This window comes from Aricia agestis, chromosome 7, assembly GCF_905147365.1.
Source record: "Aricia agestis chromosome 7, ilAriAges1.1, whole genome shotgun sequence".
Lineage (NCBI taxonomy): Eukaryota > Metazoa > Arthropoda > Insecta > Lepidoptera > Lycaenidae > Aricia > Aricia agestis.
The window spans coordinates 255,954-280,599 of NC_056412.1; the positions used below are offsets into that span (position 1 = coordinate 255,954).

Consider the following 24,646-nt stretch of genomic DNA (forward strand, 5'->3'; position numbering starts at 1 on the left):
CAAAACATAACTCGTCCTTCTTCAGTAGAAATAAGGAATATTCCACAAAAAGAGGAAGAAGACTCCAAAGATCTCCTAGACCTAATGATAAACATGGGAAAAACTCTTTTAATGAAAATCCACCCATCCGAAATCCGTGATGTACACCATGCTTCAGGGAAACCAGGAACAGTTAGGAATGTGATACGATCACATTTGCAAAGTTACAAACTAAACATGAGTTATTATCTCAAATCCGAAAATTTAATAACCCCCGTAAACCATCAGACAAATAAACACCCATCATCTAAATACACTCGGGTAAAAGAAACATGTATACTTCGATGAGCTCCTCCCAGAGTCTGCAAAGTAACTCTACTACGATGCTAGAATGTTTTCCAAAAACAACGGCTACAAGTACTGCTGGGTCTCCAACTCAAGAATATTCATCCGCCGGAATCAAGGGGACAAACAAGTGTGGATCAAATGTGTTGTCATATTATTATGCAATGAAATCAAGTTTTTATCTTGGAAAATTAAATTTTGTGGTAAAAGATTTTATAACTAAAGTCCAAAAGCGAAATGTTTTAAGAAGTTAAATAAAAATAAATAAAAATTAAATAAAATCTATATTATAATAATACTTTAGAACAACTACTAAGTAACAATCTCACATTAGTCTCTGTAGACAGAATTCGTAGCGAGTGCGCGGTGAATATTTTATTGGGGGTCTTTAGTGATGAGGGAGATTTTCCCCTGGGGTCTATTCTTATTTTTCTCCTGCAACAGTTTCTTCTCGGCGCCGTACACTGAGTAGTAGGGCAGAGGCATCACAGTTGACGAGACAGCCATCAAATCTGTAACATAGAAGTTTATAATATTATATTACTTTCATTTATTTTAATCATAACACGTACTTTTTAACCCCTAAAAAATAAAAGTTTTATATTCGGCTGAATACATTTTTAGAATGTACAATTGTTGAATCTAAATTGTTTCGACTGTTAAATCTTATTTCTACTATTTTAAGAAAAGCTGATCTTAAAATCTTAGTTGACACCAAAAAATCGGCCAAGTCCAAGTCAGACTCGCCCACGAAGGGTTCCGTACCATTGTAGAGCAAAATTAGGCCAAAATCGATAAAACTAAGGATTGTGTGAAAAATTCCCTACCTGTTGTTATTATTGATATAGAGCAAAAAAGGCCAAAAAAATCACGTTTGTTGTATGGGAACCCCCCTTAAACATTATTTATATTTTGTTTTTAGTATTTGTTGTTATAGCGGCAACAGATATACAAAATATGTGTGAATTTAAACTCTCTAGCTATTACCGTTCTTGACAATTCTTCTTGACAATTACAGACGGACAGACGGACAGATGGATAGACGGATAGACAACGAAGTATTAGTAAGCAGTGTTGCAGAAATGACATTTATGTAATCGGTGTTGCTACCAACTAAAAATCGTGAGTAATAGGGAAATTGCTACCAACTAAAAATCGGGAGAATGCTGCCTAAATAAATCAAATTAAAACACGTGTTAAAGTTATTAATCATTAGCCTCCTTCTTGCAGCTTAGACAATAGGCGTAGTTTGCATCTTTAATATTACTGCTTGCCTGTAACCACCCAGCAAACTCCGGGCGTGTTTCCCACTCTTTTTTATATTTTTGTAGTAAGTAGGTATATCTTTTTCTTTTTGTTTCGAAAGTAAGTACCACTACTAGTGGTTGGCAAATCACTGTCTGGGTCAGAACTAGACATTTGATTTGCGTTAGTACAATATGGGAAGTTGCGTATCGGACGAATGTTTATTAATGAAAAATTGAAAAATTAAAATTAAAAATTTGAAACCTGTCGCATTCATATCGACGTATTTAAAAAATATATTCCCCTACAATAATATTCAACTTTAGTGAGTATGAATTACAGCCTAAAGAGCTATGGCAGATTTTTAGGTAAAAGTTTTTAAAGCGTCTTAGGAACGCATAGCAACCAAAGAATAACATAGATTTTGTTACATTGATCTAAAGCCAGGATAAAAAGATAATATTTAAAAATAGCCAAAGAGATTTCCTTTTCCAAAATGGCCATTTTTTGTCATCCGATGTTGCCTATAATTATTTTTTCCAATTTAAAATCAAAAAAGTTTTCTATTTGTAATCACATTTATAGTGCTTATATAAATTATGATTAATGTAATTTATTCCATTATTTGTATATTTATAAGTAGATTTCATATGAAATATTGAATAAGTATAAGTACTTACAATTCATTTTATGCACTGCTATTAATTGTAGTAAAGTACATATTACGAATGTGAAGCAATTTTGAAGGAAAATAAATTCAAGACTGCATCCAGATAAATTCAAATAATTTTACTTAAATGGACTGGACTCAATAAATCCTCATAAGAAACCTTCCTAAAATCTTTTTTCGACATATTAAAATACACTAAGAAGCCTTTGGTAGGCCTGGCACGACTAACTACTTTTCTTAATTGTTTATTGCAATAAGTGAAAACATGAATTAATTATTCTGTTAGATATAATTTCAAGCTATAAAAGCATGTGATACATTTTGATGACTGATGTCTCCATAATATCTTCCATATTTTTCCCTCTCACTATTCATAAAGTTCAAGTTATTAATAAAGTTATCACCAATCTAAATGGGATCCACATCCCGTTGCTTAACTTGTGTTTTCATTAATTATTTTTGCTTAGCAATCGTAACCTTCATTTCTCCATCAGTTTCTTGAATATTTAATAATAAATACATTATTAAACATGGTACATGCATTAAAATATAATAAGCTACATAATTACATAACCTTCAAAACTTCTAAGTATGATAACTCAAAATCCTGGCCTTCTAAAATCACGACTTTTTTTCTTAAGAATCAGTAATAAATGCTCTTTAAAACAAGGTATATTTTATTGATAGACGCTTACTTTATTTATGACCTAAATTCGTCTATGGGAAGCTGCCATAGCTCTTTGCTTGTATTATGACTTTGCACGCCACATTACTGGCAGAATGTATGGAGCTAATATTATTACTTTTAAGACCTTTACTTTATGTACATTCATGCAAATAAATAAATTTGAATTTGAATATTAAAAGGCCAATCTAATGCCTTGCCCCTTGGGGAATAACCCTAACTTTGGGAGTAAAATAATAATAATAAAAATGTTAAATTTGGTGTTACAAACTACAAAATGAGTATAAATTAAGTTTAATGTTTTAAAATTGAGTAAATCGGGAGATTATACCTAAAATCGTTTTATCGGTATTTGTTTGCCAAAATCGGGAGATCTACCGATAAATCGGTAATTTTTACAAAACTGTTAGTAAGTACTCTTGTTTTTAGCCTTTGGGTACGGAACCCCAAAAATGAACCGAGGCACGATTAGGCAATTCACATAATATAATATTATAATTTATAACGTAATACGAAATTAAGAGAAGTAAAATGCAGGTATGTTACTGACCTTTGGAATTAACGAAACGTATTTTAGAATCGGCATTTTGATATACAAATCAACCCGACTATGCGTGATATTATGTTTTTAGCGAAAAAAGTGTTTTATCAAATTTTATTGATATGGACCAAACACGCTCGCCAGAGGCCCGAGTGTGAGTTTTTTTTTTTACATTCGATCGTGAACGCGTTTGGCGTTTACTAAGATTTTGTATGGGATTTGTACAGCGCCACCTAGCGATGCTCACGGGAGTGAGCCTAGCTCCCATAGTACAAAATCTTAGTACAGTTCGACAAGGCTTTAATTGAAAGTGTCAATGTCAGTCAATGAGCGCTGATGGTAAAGGAGAACTGTCAAAAATGACGTTTTTGTATGATAGAAGCGTTAGTTCCTTTTCTCGCCACATTCATAAATAGCCTTGTCGAACTCTAAACGTCAAACGCGTTCACGATCGAATGTCAAACAAAAAACTCACACTCGGCTCACAGGTGATTGGAAAACATGTCAAGTACGAGTCGGGCATACGTAAAAATGGTTACATTTTGTTTTATGGAAATATTATTGTACAGTTCATTTTATTCAGTTTTTAACATTAATTTTTAATAGAAAAGAGTAAAATATTTTCTACGCTTTAGATACTTATTTGTTTTTCTAATACTTTTTCATTTTATTTATTTATTTTACTATTTTAGGAAAACAAACAATTTATTTTATTATTACATATAAATATTTTAACATTTATATTTGTTTATTTATTTTCAAAAGATAGCTTAGGAATAAAACAATTCGGGAGTTCTGGAAACGATCAGAGCACTGAAACTAAATTGATTCTGTGAATAAAATATTTTTAGTGTTGAAATTCGACCCTTAGCTTTAACAAAATTTAGTATTTTCTTGAAAATCTTTTTTAAAAAATCCTAAAAATTTTTAGGAAAATAATATTATGTTACACAAGTGAGTTGCTGTTATATTATAGGGTAAAATAGGTATAAAATATAGTTTTTGGTACACAGCTCATGCTAACTTAGATCAGATGGATTTAAAAATTTAAAAATAAGAGCTTGTCGTGGTTTATGGAGGATCTCATAGATTCATAATTAAAGCATTAATTTATAATATTAATAATGTTAGTACCTACTATACGAGTATAAAGGTACAAGTTGGAACCGAGCGACACGCGACAACTGCAGACGACGTGTCGTCGCGACACTACTGGTTTGTATGAAATACCCTCCGCAGCTAGCGACACGAAGCTAGCGACACTTATATATTATGATCTTGAATGTACCCTAACTTCTTGGTGGAAATTCATATTTCACAGTAATAATATTATTATATTATTTCATGCGCTTGTTCGACACTTAGCGACACTTATTCATAGAACATAGAAACCAGTAGTGTCGCGACGACATGTCGTCTGCTGCCGCTTCATGTAGCGGGCTTCCAACTTGTTGCTACTGAATGAGATCTACATGCACAGTAACGACAGTGTCAGATGGTATCGTATTTCGATGACATCGTTAAAATAGAAAAATACCTGTGGCACTCGGGGACTGCCGCAGTGAAGCCATTGCATAGCATTTTTTATCAACTTATGCAATTATAATTCGCATACGTCTTATCGCACGCACACAAAAACCGTGCCTAAGAGTGGCAACGCCGCACCGCCGGCACCGCCGTGCCGGTCGGAGTGGAGGTGTGTTAGGTTTTTTTCATTACGGAATTTCTTGATTCGGTCACCGCGCTCGAAGCCCGTGATAAAAGCTATGCAATAACTTAATATTACTTCTATTGTACATTGTACATTCTATAACAGTTTTATAGTGAACATTAACTTCATCGGAATAAAGGCCAATAACTGATTGGACTTCTAAGTGCATGTTTATAACATGAGGCATGCACCTGCAGCGGCCTCGCCGGTCAGGCCAAGGCCAAGAGCTGAACTATCACTTCACTACAACTTGGCCGATACTTCGTAGTTCGTACTATCGCTTATCACGATTGACTGCTAATGTCTCGCTATAAAAACTGATACTATTTCGGTACCCACCACCTTTCATAGGTTTAAAAGCATCATCGTACCTGAGTCCTGACTAGAAATTGTTTAAGGCGGGCAAAGCACCTGCTTACTTCTCTTCTTATGTTGCGAATGTGTGGGCAGCGGTAGTTGCTTTCCATCATGTGACTCGTTTGCTTGTTTGTCCCCTAATTTTATTTAAAAACATGTTCTGGACTTACACACCAATAAAAGTATTGTAAACGCGGAAGTGCGTTTGACTGTTTGTTATCTCTTTACAGGAAGACTCAAATATTTTATACGAGAAGGGAGTTCCGGGCAAATATTTTTCCTGGTTTTTTTTCGATATTTTTAATTTAATTAATATGAGACTATCTTACACAAAGACAAACTTTCTTTTATTCCGAATATAGGCGCATATCGTATTTATGACCCAATAAACGTAAACATTGTAGAATTTTGAAAGTACCTAAAAACCGGTCCCAAGGCGAAAGGCTTGCCCAGAGTAAAGTGAAAAAACACGATCACCTTAATGTTAACACTTATTTTATTATTATAAAGTATTAAATAAGGCGCGTGTTTGTACAAAAAGAGCGTTTGTGGCCGTGGGTAGACCTTTCATTCGCACTCGCAGAGGGTGCAGGTTCGATCCCGGGTGGAGGCGTTTACCAATGAGACATTATCATCGATGATAATGAGATATTACCCTATTCCCTCTTAAAAAGCCGGCACCGCACTTGCAGCTCTTCTGATGCTGCGAGTGTCCATGGGCGATGGAAGTTGCTTACCATCAGGTGACCCGTTTGCTCGTTTGCCCCCTTATTTCATAAAAAAACAGATCTCAATTACATAATACGGACGCTCGTACGGAGAAGGAGAAAATCGTGGGGAAACCCGCACAGGTTGGTCCCAGACGTATTGACCTTTTCTTTCCTCGGGGTTAGACTGACTATGCTGCGAGAATGCCGTATGTGCTTGGGAAACCATACCGACATTTAAATCTTGTCCCAGGCACTACTGACTGCAGTATTTGAAGAGTGGTTACTTCGCTCTGAATATACTGTATAAATAATCCACAATGGATGGAAAGGCCTAATTTTGTACAAAAACTTCCTACTACACTAATTTATACTCGCGGCTTCGACCGCGTTGAAATCGTATTCTCAGTACTTGAAACGTATCCAATGTCCATGTACAACTATGCCTTTAGTTTAAACGGTTAATCGAGGCAACAGCGGTCATTGACGCCCTTCTCAAAAAACTAGAGTGGGTCGACTATTTCGTCGTTTTTTATATAAACCGACATTTCAAATAAAGTGATATGGAAGTGAAGACACCTGATGTTTTTAGTCTACGGACGAAATAATTGTAATAGACGCTCGGTTTAAACTGAGTATGTAGTTAAATATTTTGAACTGAGATGTTATTGCTAATAAATTCATCGAAATACCTCTCGTATTTCGATGAATTTATTATAACAGCTGCAGGCTTAGCATGCTTAGCAGCTATAGAAATGATTTCTTTCTACGAAAGAATAGACAAAGTTACAGATATACAAAGGAAATCCATTATTTTGGTACTAAAATCTGTTAGTATGTCCATTATTTTCCGTTTCTAATGTTGTCAAGTATGACAACATTAGTAAAGCCTGCTGATGGTTTAGTCAATAATGTAATATGTATAGTAAAATGTTTTAAGAGTTATAGTCAATGATTTTATAAAAGTTAAAAAAAAACAACAGACTACGATGTACTATTTAGAACAGTCAGGCTAATGACATCGGTGTCTCGTCTCCCTATTTTATTACGTTTATACGGTATTACGTTATTGGTCAATTTTGAAATTTGGTGACGCACAGTCTCCTCAAAACGAATGGACAAGGGGTTCTGAAACTTTCCAGAAACTGGTATCCCATCGCAATACCTTTCACCTTACGGAACGTTAACGAGGGTGAGCGGAACCCAGTTTGGGAGTTCCTGAAACCTTTATCGGAGTGTCACAACTGTACCCTAATAGCCTAAGCGAGGTATTGGCAATAAATTCCCAGTAACGACCGACCACCGAGCGGACTGTCAGCAGATCTGGCGCGGCGCATACGTCTTGTTAAATGCGGTGCACATTCAATACACTCTATGTTATAGAGGCTCAAGCCGATTGATAGAGAGATAGATAAATTTTACTTCGTATGCATTTGATATGCATATGAAGTAAAAATTATGTGGTAAAAACTCCCCCGTATATTATTCAGGGGACTCAAATTAAGAATACTGAAGTAGCTGACCCGGTGAACGTTGTTATACCGTATACGCTATATTATAGCATGTATTGTACCATCGAGGAAATTGATTCCTAGGCAATTGACTGACCAACGTCGTTTGGTCGGACCATATTGTCAATTCAATGTTAATTGCGATCGGTCGGATGGGTTTGAGTTAACGCGACCAAATTACGTAGGTCCCATATTTTGGTTATTCGAAAGCGTTGGATAGACACAGTAACAGGTTAAACGCAAGCGACGAATATACTTTGTTATTGATAAGGATGTACAGGGCTGATAAAGTTAACGAGCTGTCGCTGTTTAGTCTCACCCGGTTTGAGCAGGTTGTCCGAGTCCCGGCGGTACAGCATGCCGGCACTCCACGCGAACAAATAACCGAACAACACGAAAAACACACAGAAATTCATCGTATAAAATGACACTGCAGCGGACGGGAGGTATATTTCGAGGCGTATTTATTTGACACCGCTCAGCGAGCGAGCGGCCCTCGATAGAGTCGAATAAAGTGTAGAATGTATCGGTGACGGGCGATACGGCGCGGCCCGGTGGCGAACGAAAATCTAATATGAATACGCTTTTGGTAAATACGGTCGAGACGGCAGACTGCAAATAATGTCGCGAATTCCTCTAATAAAATACCACTGTCGGCTCTCGCATATCACTTTTCATGAGTTTTATCGTTTCCGAATCCATATTCGAAAAGTATTATACTTACATTTTTGGACACCATAATATTCAACAACTCTTAAATTTTGTGATCTATTGTAATAGCCCAGTAGGGTTAGTTCAGCCTTGTATGGGAAGCTTAAAATAATTAAAGTCAGTTTTTTTTGTACCAGTGTTTAGAGGAGGTCACAAATAGCTTAAATTCAAAAACTCGACCAAATCCGAGTGCGTTAGCCGCCTGAATATATTGGCTATTTATTTATTATTTTTTAGCTACCTATAGGTAGCTAAACCTAGGTAGTAATGAATATAAATTATTTGAAATCAAACTACAGAATCGATTTTAATCATTTTTTCAGTGACTTAAGCCATCATTTATTTTATACCCGTGCGAAGCCGGGGCGGGTCGCTAGTATTAAATATGCGTTATAATATGTTTTTAGTGTTTGTTGTTATAGAGGGAAATAAAATACATAATATCTGAAAATTGCGTTGTTAAGTAACACGAAGTCAATGAGTCCTTTAACTTCTGTGTTGACCGAACCAGAAATATCGTTTATTACTTACATTATATTATTCTTTCTTTGCTTCCAATTTTAAGTTTTTCTTTTTTGAAATGAAAGTTTTCGAGCGTGGTTTTAATAAAGAATATATTACAGATTAACCTCGTTTATTGACCTAAATAACATTTGGAATAGACAGTAACGATACAACATTAAATTAAAAGTAAGTTATTTTATAGTAGTAACATGATCACTTGACGATCGCAACTCGTACCGGGAACCGTACATTTTTCTGTGATAAATAGTGTCCTATGTCCTTCCCCGGGACTCAAAGTACCTCCATGTAAAATTTAAGCAAAATCAGTTCAGCGGTTCCCAGACTGACAGCAAACAGACAGACAGACATACACACTTTCGCTTTTATAATATTATGACGGATAGTAAAATATTTGAAACCCAATTATTAAAATCAGTGACACCGAATATTTATTTAGTATACTTTTGAACCCCCGACAAAAAAGAGGACTGCCCAGTGCCCGCGGTATCGTCGTATCCAAAGAGGTGGACCGATTTAGATTTTTTTATGTTTGAAAGCTGACATTATTGAACGTGTCCTTAGTATATTATTATAGTTCATCATCAGGCCGCTCAGTGCTAAAAAAATTGACTTTGATCTACTTAAAATGTTTGAATCGGGATTGTTTTTAAATTTCTTATTGGAACGTTAATTTATATCACATGGTGACGCGGACGGTTGTTTCTGTACAAACTACGCCACATGATAATAACATTGAGCCAAACGCGGAAAACAAACATTATTTTATACTAGACGTTCCACGCGTGGATTCGCCCGCGTCAATTAGGAATTTCACAGACACATTAGCTCACAAAAGATAGTCTATGATCCTTCACGTGGTCTTCTTATCTGTGCCAAATAACATAAAAATTGCTCCAGTAGTTCGTGAGAAAAGCCCTTTCAAATAATTTTCCCCCGTTTTTCCGCATTTTTCTCTGTTTCTTCGCTCCTATCAGTCTTAGTGTATAGCCTATAGCCTTCCTCGATAAATGAGCTATCTTAAACTGAAAGAATTTTTCAAATCGGACCCTAGTAGTTCTTGAGATTATAGCGCGTTCAAACAAACAAACAAACTCTTCAGCTTTATAATATTAGTATAGATATGCTAATGCTGATTTAGCAAAGAAGAAATATTAATTGATTTGTTAGTATTATAAGTTCCGCTATAGGAAATTCTGATGGCCACGGATGTAGAGAACTCAGGAAAGAATTTTAATTATTTTTATGACGGTAAAGTTAGTTCCCGTTCGATTTCCTTTCGCGGGAATAAAGTCCCAGTATATCGTATACGGTAATATAGCACAGTTATAATCGTGTGCTGCCATACAAGCAGCCGGTGATATCATTAGTGAGTCAGTTCGTGGGCGACAGCGATGACATAGCGCCGTCTGCCCAAAACGCTATCTAATAAACAAAATACTCGGGTGACCTTAACCTTATAGATGTACAATAATTCTAGATTAAATGTCAGTCGAATTCACATGTTGTATTTACATAGATCCTATCCTACATTTTTATGTGGAAGATATATTACACTACATAATGCCCGCAACTCCGTCGTTTCAAAATTCGTTTATTTTTCCGGGATAAAAATATTATTTTGTCCTTTCCCGGGACTCAAAGTATCTCGATGCAAAATTTCAGCAAAATCGGTTCAGCGGTTTGACCGTGAAGAGGTAACAGACAGACAGACATATACTTTCACATTTATAATATTAGTATGGATTGTATCCATTCGGCGTGTATTTGATCACTATACCGAATCTCTCCGAAGTTTCTCGTACCTATCGTCTATCTACCGTCTAGTGGTCGTCAGTCGCAGTGGTAAATAAATAAATATAGATATATAATAGGTAGACACACAGTATCTTACTTTGCCTGAACGTACGCTATTTTTTATACATAATATTTCCATTGAACAAAACCAACGAAGATTGCCGATGACCAAAATCTTCATAGTTCTAGAATTTTATTGAATTTTCATTAAATTATGTTACATAATTGCAATGATAAGATTCACGACGTCTTCTGTTTGTACTAGACGTGTTAGGTGTGTGGTTTTTACAAAACGAGGCATCGCTCGTTCGTGTTTCGAGAGTTCCGCTCGGCATAAATGGTCGTGAGCTGGAAATCTCCGCTTCTGTAAGTAATATAAAATTTCTCACATAATAACCTCGAGTACAGGTGCAAATTACTACTGTGCGTAGAGCCCTCGTATCACATAGGGACCAGGCCCTGCTGAGCTCCCGAGCCGGGCCGCTCGCGGGGAACCCCCTTAATGCTGGCGACTGGCGAGGCAGGTCATATTAAATTGGCTGTATCTAGCAGTAATATGAGCGTCGAGGGAAATAAGTGCCGTCGCGTACGACGTAAGCTCCTTCGTAAACACATAAATGAGAAAGTATTAAGTTGTGCGACATAATTTTTGTGGATCCAGTCGTTTTATATCGTGCACTAATACGGAACTCATTTTAAAATTGGTTTCGAAATTTTATGGATTGGAAATGTTATTGCGAGGTTGATATTTTTATTTCCTTGCTTTTTTTACTATGATGTTTACAGTAAGATGATTATATTCATCTTTGTAACTTCAAAAATTTTCTACATCTAGTGGTGGTGTTTGCGGAGTTCCACAAACTCCGGTTTACTTTACCTTACAAAAAAACGACACAATGTGTTTTTTAATGTTCACAGCTCATTCGGATTATCTTTTCCATCCCGAGTTCCAACCGCGTAACAATACCCTGAAGGACACATTCCGAACGATGTGTTAAAAAACTCAACATTTTCCGCACAGAACAAACTTGACGAAATTTCTTCAATTAAATGTAGACTTTAAAGTTAGGGAATACGATTCAAATCGTCTCGCGTGTGTCGGGAAATGTGAGGGATCTAACATTTTTATGGGGGCTTCAACGGCTCCTCGGAGCAGGAGAACGCTTTACATCGGAATCCTCATTCCATTACGATCTGGTAACACATCGGCTTTTATGCGACGACCGTCTTTATACAACAGTTTATTCATTTAAATTCGACGATTAAAATGGGTTTTATTAAATTTTTGTGGAGATTTTCTCCGAAATACATTTTGGTATTTCATTGAATTGAGTATTGCTGTTATTTGCTTGCGGTTTGAGAACGATGTAATCGTAAATTCCGTTTATGATTGGTCGATTGATGATGATCACAATCATCGTGGACTGCATAATATTTTCGTGTATAAGGGAGAAGTATGTTTCGGCTCGAATTGGCCGGTGCTTAGCAGTAGCATTCCAAGACGTCGCAGAGTACCTACTGGCGTAACGTCGGGCACACATTGGGTGCAACAATCGTTTACAATCAGGATTCAGGATGTCTGTCCGCTGGTTTCCCGTTTTTAAATAAGTTTGCATTGTTTAATATTTTCATTATTTGCATTAATTATTGAATGTAAAGGAGACTCCGTGCTCATTTATACCCGATACAAAACGTAAAGCCAACGAGGTGACAACTGTAATTAATAATTGCAGCCCTGAGCCCAAAATTTGAAGGGCTTAACACGTTGCCTCACTGAGGCAGATTAGGGGTGGTTGAACCGTAAGACCCTAACAAAGGTTTAAGGAACGTGTTATCTACAGTTCAACTTGTACCCTCTATAAACTCTAAGCGCTTTGTAACTTTTATGAATAGTCTCCTCGTCGAGGCTCAATTTTGTGTCATCTCATTTAGTAAATGTCATAAACGGTAGTACGTTTCAGATATTTATGTTACGTAGATCGTAATTTTACATGTGATAATGTATAACATATTCCTATTATTCATTTTACAGCGAAATAAGCAGCTTAAAGAGTTTTTCTTTGATATATTTTGAAGTGAAATATTTGAAAAAAAAAATCGCCGTTGTGTACTTTTTGATAACTTGAAGCTCTCGTAAGACGGATAGGGAGTATAATAGTAATAGGAGCACAATTAGTAGATTTTGCCTCTCTTTCTAACCCCTTGTTAGAAAGAGAGGCAGAATCTGTTTTGTTTTCAATTCTACCGGTACTCCAGAAGTGTGAATACGTTTTTTTTTATAAACTAAGGGGCAAACGAGCACCTGATGGAAAGCAATTACCCGTGGCCCATGAACACTCGCAATATCAGAAGAGTTGCAGATGCGTTGCCGCTCTTTTAATCTATAAGCTAAATTTGTAAACCGTAGTACCTACCGTAAAATCATTATCGCAAGTGCCGATTGGTGCATCAACTTCTTTTCATCAACGATAAAGCGCGACACACACGACGAAGTTGTTATAACATTTTATATTGGCACACATAGATACAATATCTCTCGCTTCATTTTATATATAAATCATAACACTATTATTATAATATTGTTAAGGTGTCTTAATTCTCAATTAAAAAAAAATACTATATCTGCTACCGGCCACGTAACGCGCACAACTTCAGTAGCAAGCAGTCTACAGTCTGTAAATTGTAATATTATGATTTCGAATGAAAGTTCATGTTTAGGCTATCTGTATATTATAATATTAGTTAACTTACTAGCTAACGCCTCCGTGGTCTAGTGGTTTATAGCGTGGCTCTTGACTCGGAGGTCGTGGGTTCGATTCCCGCGTTGGAAACATAATATGTATTATTTCCAAGTTTGGTTGGGACGATTCAGGCTGGTCACCTGATTGTTTGACAAGTAAGATGATCCATACGTTAGATGGGCATGTAAAAATTCGGTCCTGCGCCTGATCTTTTGCCAGTCGTGCCGGTCTTCCGTCCTACTGGGTTATGAGAGTGAAAGGAATAGAGAGTGGTCTTGTGTACTGGGCACACTTACACTTACTTACACTTGGGCACTATAAAATTACTCCTGCGTAACCGGTCTGGTTTCAATGAAACCGGCCACCGTCACCGAAACCGGTGTGGAGAGTATTATTATTATAGTTAACTTATTGACACCTTTATCATGATTGTTACACCGTGACGTGCATTTTCACGTTACCTTGACGTAAATTTTTACGTCACATCAACGTACCGTGCCACGATACCGCGTTGACGACGTCGTGACGTGGAGATGTGGACAGGCCGTATGACGTCGGCTCACCCCTCAAATGTATTTCCAATTCCGCAGCGCACAAATCTAATAATATGTATTTTGCGGGGTTCGGCCTATTTTTTACGAGTTCCGGCCGCATTACGCCGACATGTGTCCCAGATTGTTATTTCCACACATTGATTTTATCGGAGTGTGTGAAGCGTGCCTTATCAGATCTTATCTGGTCAATATCTTTCTGGGTCAGTGCCTACATAATACATTGATATACGGCAAACTACCCTATCGTTGGCAATCATCCGATATTATTATTAGTACCTTGGATTTTTTTTAAATACTATGAATGCTAATAATACTTAGTATCTCTTTATGTAGTAGCAAGTTATAGGTACCTGTTTGTAAGAGTTTGTAAGTAGTATACATATTTAGAAATTATTTGCTTTTAACTGTAAAAAAAAATATTATTTAAAAAAAGGACGAATGCCGGCCCTATCCAGGCAATTTCTCCGATCTTCTAGTATATTGAATATTTATACATACGTCATATTGTTTACCATAGATAAGTCAAACAGACTATAAACCCTTATGATTTCGCTCTGTCCGTTCGTCTGTCAGCAAATATAAAATTTATAAATAAAAATTAACGAAATTTTGTGCAACAGTGGGTTGCATCACTTGCATATAAACTTTATTGTTGGCGTAATAAAATAGTTTTAATATTAAAACTTATAGCTAAAGGACGCGATGTTTTCTTGTCACGAAGCCAAAATCCAGCATTGTTGACATTGTTCAAGTAAAGCGTCCCCGGCTCTTGGACACGAAGTTAAAAATCCAGTTCATTGCAAGTTGCAACATGCCTGCCGCCTGGCTCGAAATTACTACAGGAGCCTTCTAGTTGGTCGACCTACTTAATACAACATGCAATTTCGATAATTTTGGCAGCGTATATAAAATTTGTGGTGAATCCACACTAATCCATACTAATATTATAAATGTGAAAGTGTGTCTGTCTGTCTATCTGTCCGTCTGTCTATCTGTCTATCTGTCTGTCTGTCTGTCTATCTGTCTGTCTGTCTATCTGTCTATCTGTCTGTCTATCTGTCTGTCTGTCTATCTGTCTGTCTGTCTGTAACCACTTCACGCCCAAACCGCTGAACCAATTTTGCTGAAATTTGGTATGGATATACTTTAAATACGGGAAAAGACATAGGACACTTTTCATCCCGGGACAATGTACGGTACTCGCGCATATAAACGATTTTTGGCGCAACGGAGTTGTGCGCGTCATCTAGTATTATAAATGCGAAAGTGTGTATGTCTGTCTGTTACCACTTTACGACTAAACCGCTAAACCGATTGCGCTGAAATTTGGTCCCGTGCAAAAACGAATTGGCGCGAAACAGCGCGATTTCCGATTGGACGCTGTTTGGTCCGCTGTAACGTTTTCGGGCCATGAAAGTATGTTGACTCTTGACAAGCAAGCATTCTTTGTTGACCAAACAACACGAAAATATTTAAATTTAGAAATATGTGGGACGACTTTTCTGTAAAAGGCTTAATTCTCTTGACTTTTTACTTTACGTCGGTAAAATAAAAATAATACAAAAAAACCACGTGTAACTGAAAAGGACCGCGGGTAAAAATGTTAATAAAATATTCAACGTTTCTCTCACTTTTGGCTTCTGTAAGAACCTTCAGGAGGTAAAAGCCTATCTGTTTACACCTAATGTCCTACCTCCGGGAAATAGAGATAGAGGACTAATCCCGCCGATAAAATATTGACCCCCTCTCAACACGACATTCCCATTTACAATGAAACTTGTCGAAGGTACTCGTTACACTTTTTTTTTACCCGCCTCCAAAAAAAAAGGAGGTACTATGTACGGTTGTGGATATATTTTTTATACAAGGTGTAACACAACTAAGGGTTAATATTTTAGTGCATATTTGCCCATACAAATCTCATAAATCTTTTTGAGTTTTGTATGGGCAAGCGCTCGCGCGTCATTAATTTTTTCAATCAAAGATGTAAAAAAGTTACTTTATTTTATTACATAGCTGTAAGCCATAACATTGTTATATTATTTTATTTTAAAATTACAATTTTCCATCTTTTTAGTGAAAGATGGATGGCCCTGTGCGAGTTTATTACGCCGACGCGCGACGGCCGGTTCTTCCCGCCGCACAGTGGATCGAAAATCGAGTTTCATAGACATAGGAACTTGAGTTTCCAGATGTCATTTTTTTAGGCTGAAATATGTTCTCCTAGGTGTTATTACATAACAAAATGTAAAAAGACTCAACTAGGTGTAATAATAAAGGAGTTATAATTTTTTAAAGAAATTTTTGTATGGAGCCGACCGGAAAAATGAGCATATCTCTGAAATCGCATGGTTGGCCGTTATATCCTCACACACTATTATAGTACTATATTTTATTACTCACATTTTAAAAAATGTGAGTAATAAATAGTACTATATTTACTATACATATTTTGTATTACGGCATCATTTGCGATTTTTTTTCTAAAATTCATCAAAATTAAAAATATTTATTCTTTTTGTATTTGTTGCAAAAGTTTATGCTGTGGTTAAATGAGGTCTTTTTCATAATATTTTAATACCTTAGGATCACATAATTATCCAAGTGCGAGTCGGACTCGCGCACGAAGGGTTCCGTACCATTATAGAGCAAAATTAGGCCATAAATTGTGTTTTTTCTATGAAAGTCCCACTTAATTTTATATTTTAGTGTAATATTATACTTAAATATTAAAGTACACATATAACTTAGGATTGTGTAAAAAATTCAAGAACCTATTTGTTGCCATTATTGATATCTAAGAGCAAAAAAGCCCAAAATTCACGTTTGTTGTACCCATACAACAAACGTGAATTTTGGGCTTTTTTGCTGTACCCATACAACGAACGTGAATTTTGGGCTTTTTTGCTCTTAGATATCAATAATGGCAACAAATAGGTTCTTGAATTTTTTACACAATCCATACTAATATTATAAATGCGAAAGTATCTCTGTCTGTCTGTCTGTCTTGCTTTCACGCCAAAACTACTGAACCGATTGCAATGAAATTTTGTATACAGTTATTCTAGAGTCTGAGAAAGGACATAGGCTACATTTTGATGTGGGAAAATATCTTATTTCCATGAAAATTTCGATGAAAATGAATTCGCATTGCGCGTGGCCAGCGCTCATCCCGGGGGTCCTGGGTTCGAGTCCCGCAGGCGGAACAAAAAGTTTTCAATTTTCCTGGGTCTTGGATGTGTATTAAAATAAAATTTCAAAAATCTTAAACATATTTTATGTATAATATTATAAAAAATCCAGAAATATATCGATGGAATGAACATTTTAGTTCTAATACGATTCAACAGATGGCGTTTTATTTTTTACTTTATTGTAACATAGAACTAATCATACTTATTAGTTAGTATGTTTTTGTTTATAGTTTTTAATACGTTAGAATATTATCTATACTAATATTATAAATGCGAAAGTATCTCTGTCTGTCTGTCTGTCTGTCTCGCTTTCACGCCAAAACTACTGAACCGATAGTAATTAAATTTTGTACACAGATAGTCTAAAGCCTGAGAAAGGACATAGGCTACTTTTTAACTGGAAAAAGGGGTTGAAAGGGGGTGAAAATGCGTAAATTTGGTCAAATTAACTTAGTTCCAAAAACTTAAAACAGATGGCGCCAAGAGTCCCCTAGATCGCGCTATTGCTTGCTCATACGTATTTCTATAAGAGGTGGTACCATATTGAGCTAGATTTTTCGATTCTTTCGATTGTTATACACGTTATTAACTAATAACTCACCTACCAACTTAGACATCAAATTCAAAAACAACAGCGCCAAAACTACTGAACCGATTGTAATGAAATTTTGTACACAGATAGTCTAAAGCTTGAGAAAGGACATAGGCTACTTTTTAACTGGAAAAAGGGGTTGTAAGGGGGTGAAAATGCGTAAATTTGGTTAAATTAACTTAGTTCCAAAAAACTCAAAACAGATGGCGCCAAGAGTCCCCTAGATCGCGCTATTGCTTGCTCATGCGTATTTCTATAAGAGGTGGTACCATGTTGAGGTAGGTTTTACAATTCTTTCGATTGTTATACACGTTAATATTAACTAACTAGCTGTTGCCCGCGACTTCGTCCGCGTGGACTTTAGTTTATAGCGCGCGGTGTCAACAAAATTTGTGTCAAATTTAAAAACTTTTTAAAACCCTGGTAAGTGGTACCCCTCTTAGGGCCGCGTTACACCGGAATGGCAGCGCTGAAAGTGCTCGCCTCGCCGCTGCCATTCCGGTGTAGCGCGGCCCTTAATTAATCAAAATACCCAAAAACAGCTGTGCAGTGTGCACATAATCTATACTAATATTATAAATGCGAAAGTATCTTTGTCTGTCTGTCTGTCTGTCAGTCTCGCTTTCACGCCAAACGCCAAAAGTATCTCTGTCTGTCTGTCTGTCTGTCAGTCTCGCTTTCACGCCAAACGCCAAAACTACCGAACCGATGGTAATGAAATTTTGTATACAGATAGTCTAAAGCCTGAGAAAGGACATAGGCTACTTTTTTTACTGGAAAAAAGGGTTGTAAGGGGGTGAAAATGCGTAAATTTGTTCAAATTAAGTTAGTTCCAACAATTCATAATAGATGGCGCCGTGCGTCTTCTACATCGCGCTGACGCTTGCTCAAAAGTCTTCCTATAAGACGTGGTATCATCTTACATTTAAGTTTCGATTTTTTTCGATTGTTATATCTATTCTACGGTATTAAATAACTCAGTACTTTATCTGTGCAGTGACGTAACCTTAAATCTATCAATGATAATAATTAATAGTTTATGGGTAAAGTTGTGTAATCGGAGGGCTAAATAAGCTTTAAAATTTGGCATAAAATATAAAGTTTAATATAAAAAAATGAAATACTTATTGTGTGCACACTGCACAGCTGTATTGATTTAAGGGGTACCAGGGTTTTTTTATAAAAGCTTTTGACACCAATTTTGTTGACATCGCGCGCTATAAAGTACTATAAACTGAAGTCCACGCGGACGAAGTCGCGGGCAACAGCTAGTCCTTAGTTATATGTGTACTTTAATATTTAAGTATAATATTACACTCCTCCCTTAAATATTACATTTATTTTGTTTTTGTAGCGAAAATAGATATTACATAATCTGCGTCCTGCGATAACTTCAACTAGGTATCTAGCTATATTACACTCAAAGAGTAGATGATTAAGATTAAGAAAGCTAAGTACAGTGTTGTTGATCGTTTAAACTACTTATTAGTGTTCCGTACCCAAAGGGTAAAAACGGGACCCTATTACTGAGACTTCATCGTCTATCCGTCTGTCTGTCTCCAGGCTGTAACTCAGGAACGGTAATATAGCTAGATAGTTGAACTTTTCGCAGGACGCAGATTATGTAATATCTATTTCCGTTACAACAATAAATACTGAAAAACCGGCCAAGTGCGTGTCGGGCCACGCGCAATATAGGGTTCTGTAGTACCGTTAGTTTTTGAAAATTTTTGTATGGTCAAAGAACGTACAATCATAACATACTAAAAATATCATCTCAGTTACTTTCAAAGGAATTGGAACGAAAAGTTCCTTTATACTTCGCCGAATACATTTTTTTTAGTTGACTATTACTCAATAGCTTATGAAGTCTTCTTAGAACTTTCTCTCTGAATTTTTTACATTTCCAGAATAAACCGTTTAACTGGTAGAAGGTACACAGGACTTTTACGTTTTTTTCCAGTTTAAAACTTAATATTTCACAAATGGATCCCTAAATTGGAAAATAATCTATGAATATTCATAATATTTTTAAAAAATCTATCCATACGATAGAGTGGACGCGAAAAAAAAACATCCCCGCTTAATGTGTAGGGAAGTTGCAGACAATAAAAAAATATTTTTTTAAGATTTCATGTAGGTGATGAAAAACTCAAAGCAGATATGTTACTACCGCGTGCGTTGTGAAGATTCAAATACGGCCCAATTGGGCCGTCTGTTGTTTAGTCTGCATCGAGCGCAGTCACGAACGTGCCGCGTCTTGTCTTACCTAAATAAATTGAAAATGACGTCGTGCGCATTTCGAAAATGTACCAATTATAACTCAAAAGAAAACAAAACACATGGAATCTCTTACCACATGTCTTGATTGCAATAAATACCTCGATTATTTACATTTTCAATTATTTTTTCGAACAATCTGGAAAAAATCGAATTTTCGTCATAGCTCAGGCGAAGAAAGAGACAGCGATACGATTCGACGTTTAAAAATAGAACTGTCTCTTTTATGTAAATGGTTTTTTGTATCTTTTGTTTCACTTATCTGTCAAATTTGTCAATGTTATAAATTTGAAAATTGTTCGGAAGAGATTTAAGCCGGAAAATATTATGGACGTAACAGATCTGTATAAGTAGAATATCATTGTAGGTGCCATTTTGTCGGCATCATTTATATGTGCGTTCATGCCAAATGGGGGCTACCGTGTGTGAATTTTCCGCTAGAGGCGCTAGTGTCGTGCGAGATCCAAAAACGTCTATTTTGTACTAGTATTAGCGGTTTTCGTAACATAAATTATTATTTATGCAATTTCCCTGTTGAAAAGCGATCTCCGTCGTAAAATTATCTCAAAAAGTATTATTTAGCGATCAATGTAAATGCTTTGAGAGTGAAATTAAGAAAATAAATGTATATTTTTGCTATTTGCTATTTTTTTAATAATCTTATGGTTATTAAAAATAGCAAAAGTAAAGGAGATATTATTTAAATTTAATTAAATCAATAAATGGGATTCTAGATTATTATAAAGTCGACTTTAATAGCTATACTTCGGACCTTAGTCGACAGTTGTGCCATCTAATGAGCAAAAAAACGGTAGCCCCCTTACAGCTTTGTAGGTCCTATAGTCTCTGAGCAAAACCGCGGATAGACAGACAGACAGACGGACAGACAGACCGGACAGACGGACGGACAGACCGAAACTATAAGGGTTCCTTGTTGACTACGGAACCCTAAAAACAAAATAAAATTAATATTTAAGGGAGGCTCCCATAGAACAAACGTGATTTTTTGGGCTTTTTTGCTCTTAGATATCAATAATGGCAACAGATAGGTTCTTGAATTTTTTACACAATCCTTAGTTATATATGTACTTTATTATTTAACTATAATATTACACTAAAATATAAAATTAAGTGGGACTCTAAAAAAAAACACAATTTATGGCCTAATTTTGCTCTATAATGGTACGGAACCCTTCGTGCGCGAGTACGACTCGCACTTGGATAATTATCCTAAGGTATTAAAATATTATGAAAAAGACCTCATTTAACCACAGCATAAACTTTTGCAACAAATACAAAAAGAATAAATATTTTTAATTTTGATGAATTTTAGAAAACAAATCGCAAATGATGCCGTAATACAAAATATGCCAAAATGTAAGTAATAATTAGTACTATAATAGTGTGTGAGGATATAACGGCCAACCATGCGCTTCCAGAGATATGCTCATTTTTCCTGTCGGCTCCATACAAAAATTTCTTTAAAAAATTATAACTCCATTATTATTACACGTAGTTGAGTCTTTTTACATTTTGTTATGTAATAACAACTAGGAGAACATATTTCAGTCTAAAAAAATGACATCTGGAAACTCAAGTTCCTATGTCTATGAAACTCGATTTTCGATCCACTGTGCGCCGGGTTAGTTCCCGAACCGGTGGTAGGCACCGTAGCCGTTCTTTCTAGGACTTTCAAAAATTGTATCATGATACCCATTTTGAATAAAAATATATTTTATTTATTTATTTATAAGAAATTAAAATATAATTGCGTTTACATTTCCTCTTCAATATGCAAAAAAATAGTTATATGACATAATAATTATGTTATTTTTTATTTATTTGAATTGTTATTAAATAACTGCAGGCGCTTTTATATAATTTTGGGATCAGTTTGCACTTCGCATCTAAAAAGACAGAAACTTTACTCAAATCCATTCTAATATTATAATCCGTAATCCGCAATCCGCGTGTCTGTCTGTCTCTGACATCTTCACACCCAAACAAGTGAACTGATTTTACTGAAATTTGGTATGGCGATTTTGATAGAGACACTTTTCGAGTCATTAGAAAGGACATAGGATACTTTTTATCTCGGAAAAATGTGCGGTTCCGCGCGATAAATTAACTTTAGCGCAACTGTAACGGAGCCGCAGGTATCATCTAGTTATTTACATTTTTGCAAAATTTAAGAGGACACACCAAGGGCGAGAGAAATCGATAGGTATTTGAAAATGTATTGCTGTCTCTCTGTCTCACCAATCTCAAGTCTCAATCTGCAGAGCGCGAAAGAGGCAACATGACAAAAGTTCTGATAAAAGAAGAGAAAATCATCGATTCGTTGTCCTCTGATTCCTTCTCCAAAACTTAACCGATTTAAGTACGTTTTCATTAAATATTAAAGAAAGGCTTGAGCTGTGTCCCTATGTTTTTTTTTTGTATAATCTAGCCAAATCTGTTTTCTGGATGTTTGAACACAGCGGAAAATCTGGCCATTTTTTGAGTTTTTGAACGTTCATATCTTTTTTAATAACTAAATTATGAAAAAAATAAAACATAGGTTCATTGTATTAGTGGCCATAGATATTCAGGAAAAAAAGTATAACTCTACCGGCATTATCCAGGGAGGAAACAGGGGAGGATATGGAAAAACAGGAGTATGAAAAAACGGCGGAGTGGACTCCTCTTAAGTACGACAATCAAATACATACACGATTTTCCTGAAAATACTATATTCTGTAAACAATAGTGCTGGTAGTAAAAGAGGATAACAACAGCACCGTTTTAGGAATGATATTATAATGATAATATTGTTTGCAGTAAAAGACAGGCCGTAACAATAAAACCGTTTCAGGAATTATATAATTAAGCGCGGACGCGTCGTATATTTGTCTAGGCGAATGCCATAGGTCAGGGGTTCCCAATCTTTTTCAGCCTGCGGCGCAGTTACACGTCACAATATTTTGTCACGGCGCCCGACTCTACCTAGCTACCTTTAATGATTACTAGAGATCGCCCAATGGTCGAACCTTCTTTTCGAAATTCGACATTAGTTCTACTTACCTACATTTTGTAAAAACAATATTGGCTTTATCATATTTTTTTCAACTTTTGTCTCTGGGACTCAGCTGATCTCAGATTGGCCGTGTAAGCGTTGTCTAGTATCTAAGATTCAATAAAAAAAAACTATAATCCATTTTCAATTTGTCACCTTGTTGTCAACAGACTTCAACCATAAATAAAAGAGTTTAATTCGTATGTGTAGGCTTGTCACTCAAAAATCTATCATGTTTCCTAGTGTGTGTGTTGTACTGTGTGTAATGTTTTATGTGTTAAAAAATGTATGATGAAATCATAATTTCAAAATAATATTAGCTCGATGCACTCCTTCACCATGTAAACTATAACTGTGCAAAATTTCATTCACCTACGTTTCCCCATTTTTCGTCAAAAGGGATACAAAGTTCTCGGCTCACGTATTAATATTATATAGATAGTTAGGTTAAGCAAGTAAATAAAAGTCAGGTAAAAAAAACAAATATTTTATCATCTGCTTTGCATAATAATTAATATTATAATTCTATTTCATAATATCTGCGGTTTCGGATAATGCTGAAGGAACGATTCATGGCGCCCCTCTTGCCTTTCTACTGCGCACCGGGGCGTCGCGGCGCTCAGTTTGATAACCACTGCCATGATAGGTGTTATACATAAACTGGGCCCCACTCCCCGATACGGCGGCCCACTAAATATCCGTAAGTACGGGCTAACGAGTTGCCAAACTAATATCGTGTATAGTGGACGGACACACGAACTATTCGCTTTCATTGCTCCTACTGTTACGAGTTACTGCGAACCTGCCGTGGATAATGTTAGTACGAATGTTAGTACCGACTCCTTTATTAATCTGTGTCTACTTCTGTAATTATCGAGCAATGTGCCGAGCGATCCTCGACTCTTTTACTCTGTACCTACATGAATCGTTGCTCCTGGATGGCACTGAATCTGTAGCACAGAATATATAATAGTACTTGTCTGTAGTGAGGATTTTGAACGCCTCTGTGGTTCAGTGGATTAGAGCGTGGCTCGAAGGTCGTGGGTTCGATTCTCGCGTTGGACTTGGAAACATGTTATTTCCAAGTTTGGTTACGACAATGCAGGCTGATCACCTGATTGTCTGACAAGTAAGATGATCCATGCGTCGGATGTATAATCAGTCGGTCCTGCTGATCTCTCGCCAGTCGTCTTGCCAGTGCGTCGTGTTAATCTTCGGTTCCACTGAATTGTGAGAGTAATAAATAAACTCTTGTGTACTGCGCACACACTTGGCCACTATAAAATTACTCCTGCGCAACTGGCCTGGTTTCAATTCAACCAGCCACCACCACCAACCAGCCAAAACCACCTAAAGCCTAAGCCTGTTAGACTCCACAAAGTTGGCGTTTACGAGATAAAAATTACACCAAGTAAAAACGGATTGGATACGAAAATAGGCATTATTTTA

At 36.2% G+C, this 24,646-nt stretch overlaps 1 protein-coding gene across 1 annotated transcript; it reads right to left on the reverse strand.

Moving 5' to 3' along the window:
- Positions 1 to 588: 588 nt before the first annotated feature.
- LOC121728798 lies at positions 589 to 8,277 on the reverse strand. The gene is made up of 2 exons (XM_042117090.1): positions 8,071 to 8,277; positions 589 to 836 (listed from the first exon to the last, which is right to left on the reverse strand). The coding sequence occupies exons 1-2, from the start codon at positions 8,165 to 8,167 to the stop codon at positions 700 to 702; spliced, it is 234 nt and encodes a 77-aa protein (XP_041973024.1). The 5' UTR covers positions 8,168 to 8,277; the 3' UTR covers positions 589 to 699.
- Positions 8,278 to 24,646: the final 16,369 nt, after the last annotated feature.

What these genes read in the sequence shown, in the direction of transcription:
- LOC121728798 (XM_042117090.1), bottom strand. Translation starts at nt 8,167, where the DNA reads ATGAATTTCTGTGTGTTTTTCGTGTTGTTCGGTTATTTGTTCGCGTGG. An exon ending in GGACAACCTGCTCAAACCGG is followed by an intron (nt 837 to 8,070) that starts GTGAGACTAAAC and finishes TCTATGTTACAG; the next exon opens with ATTTGATGGCTGTCTCGTCA.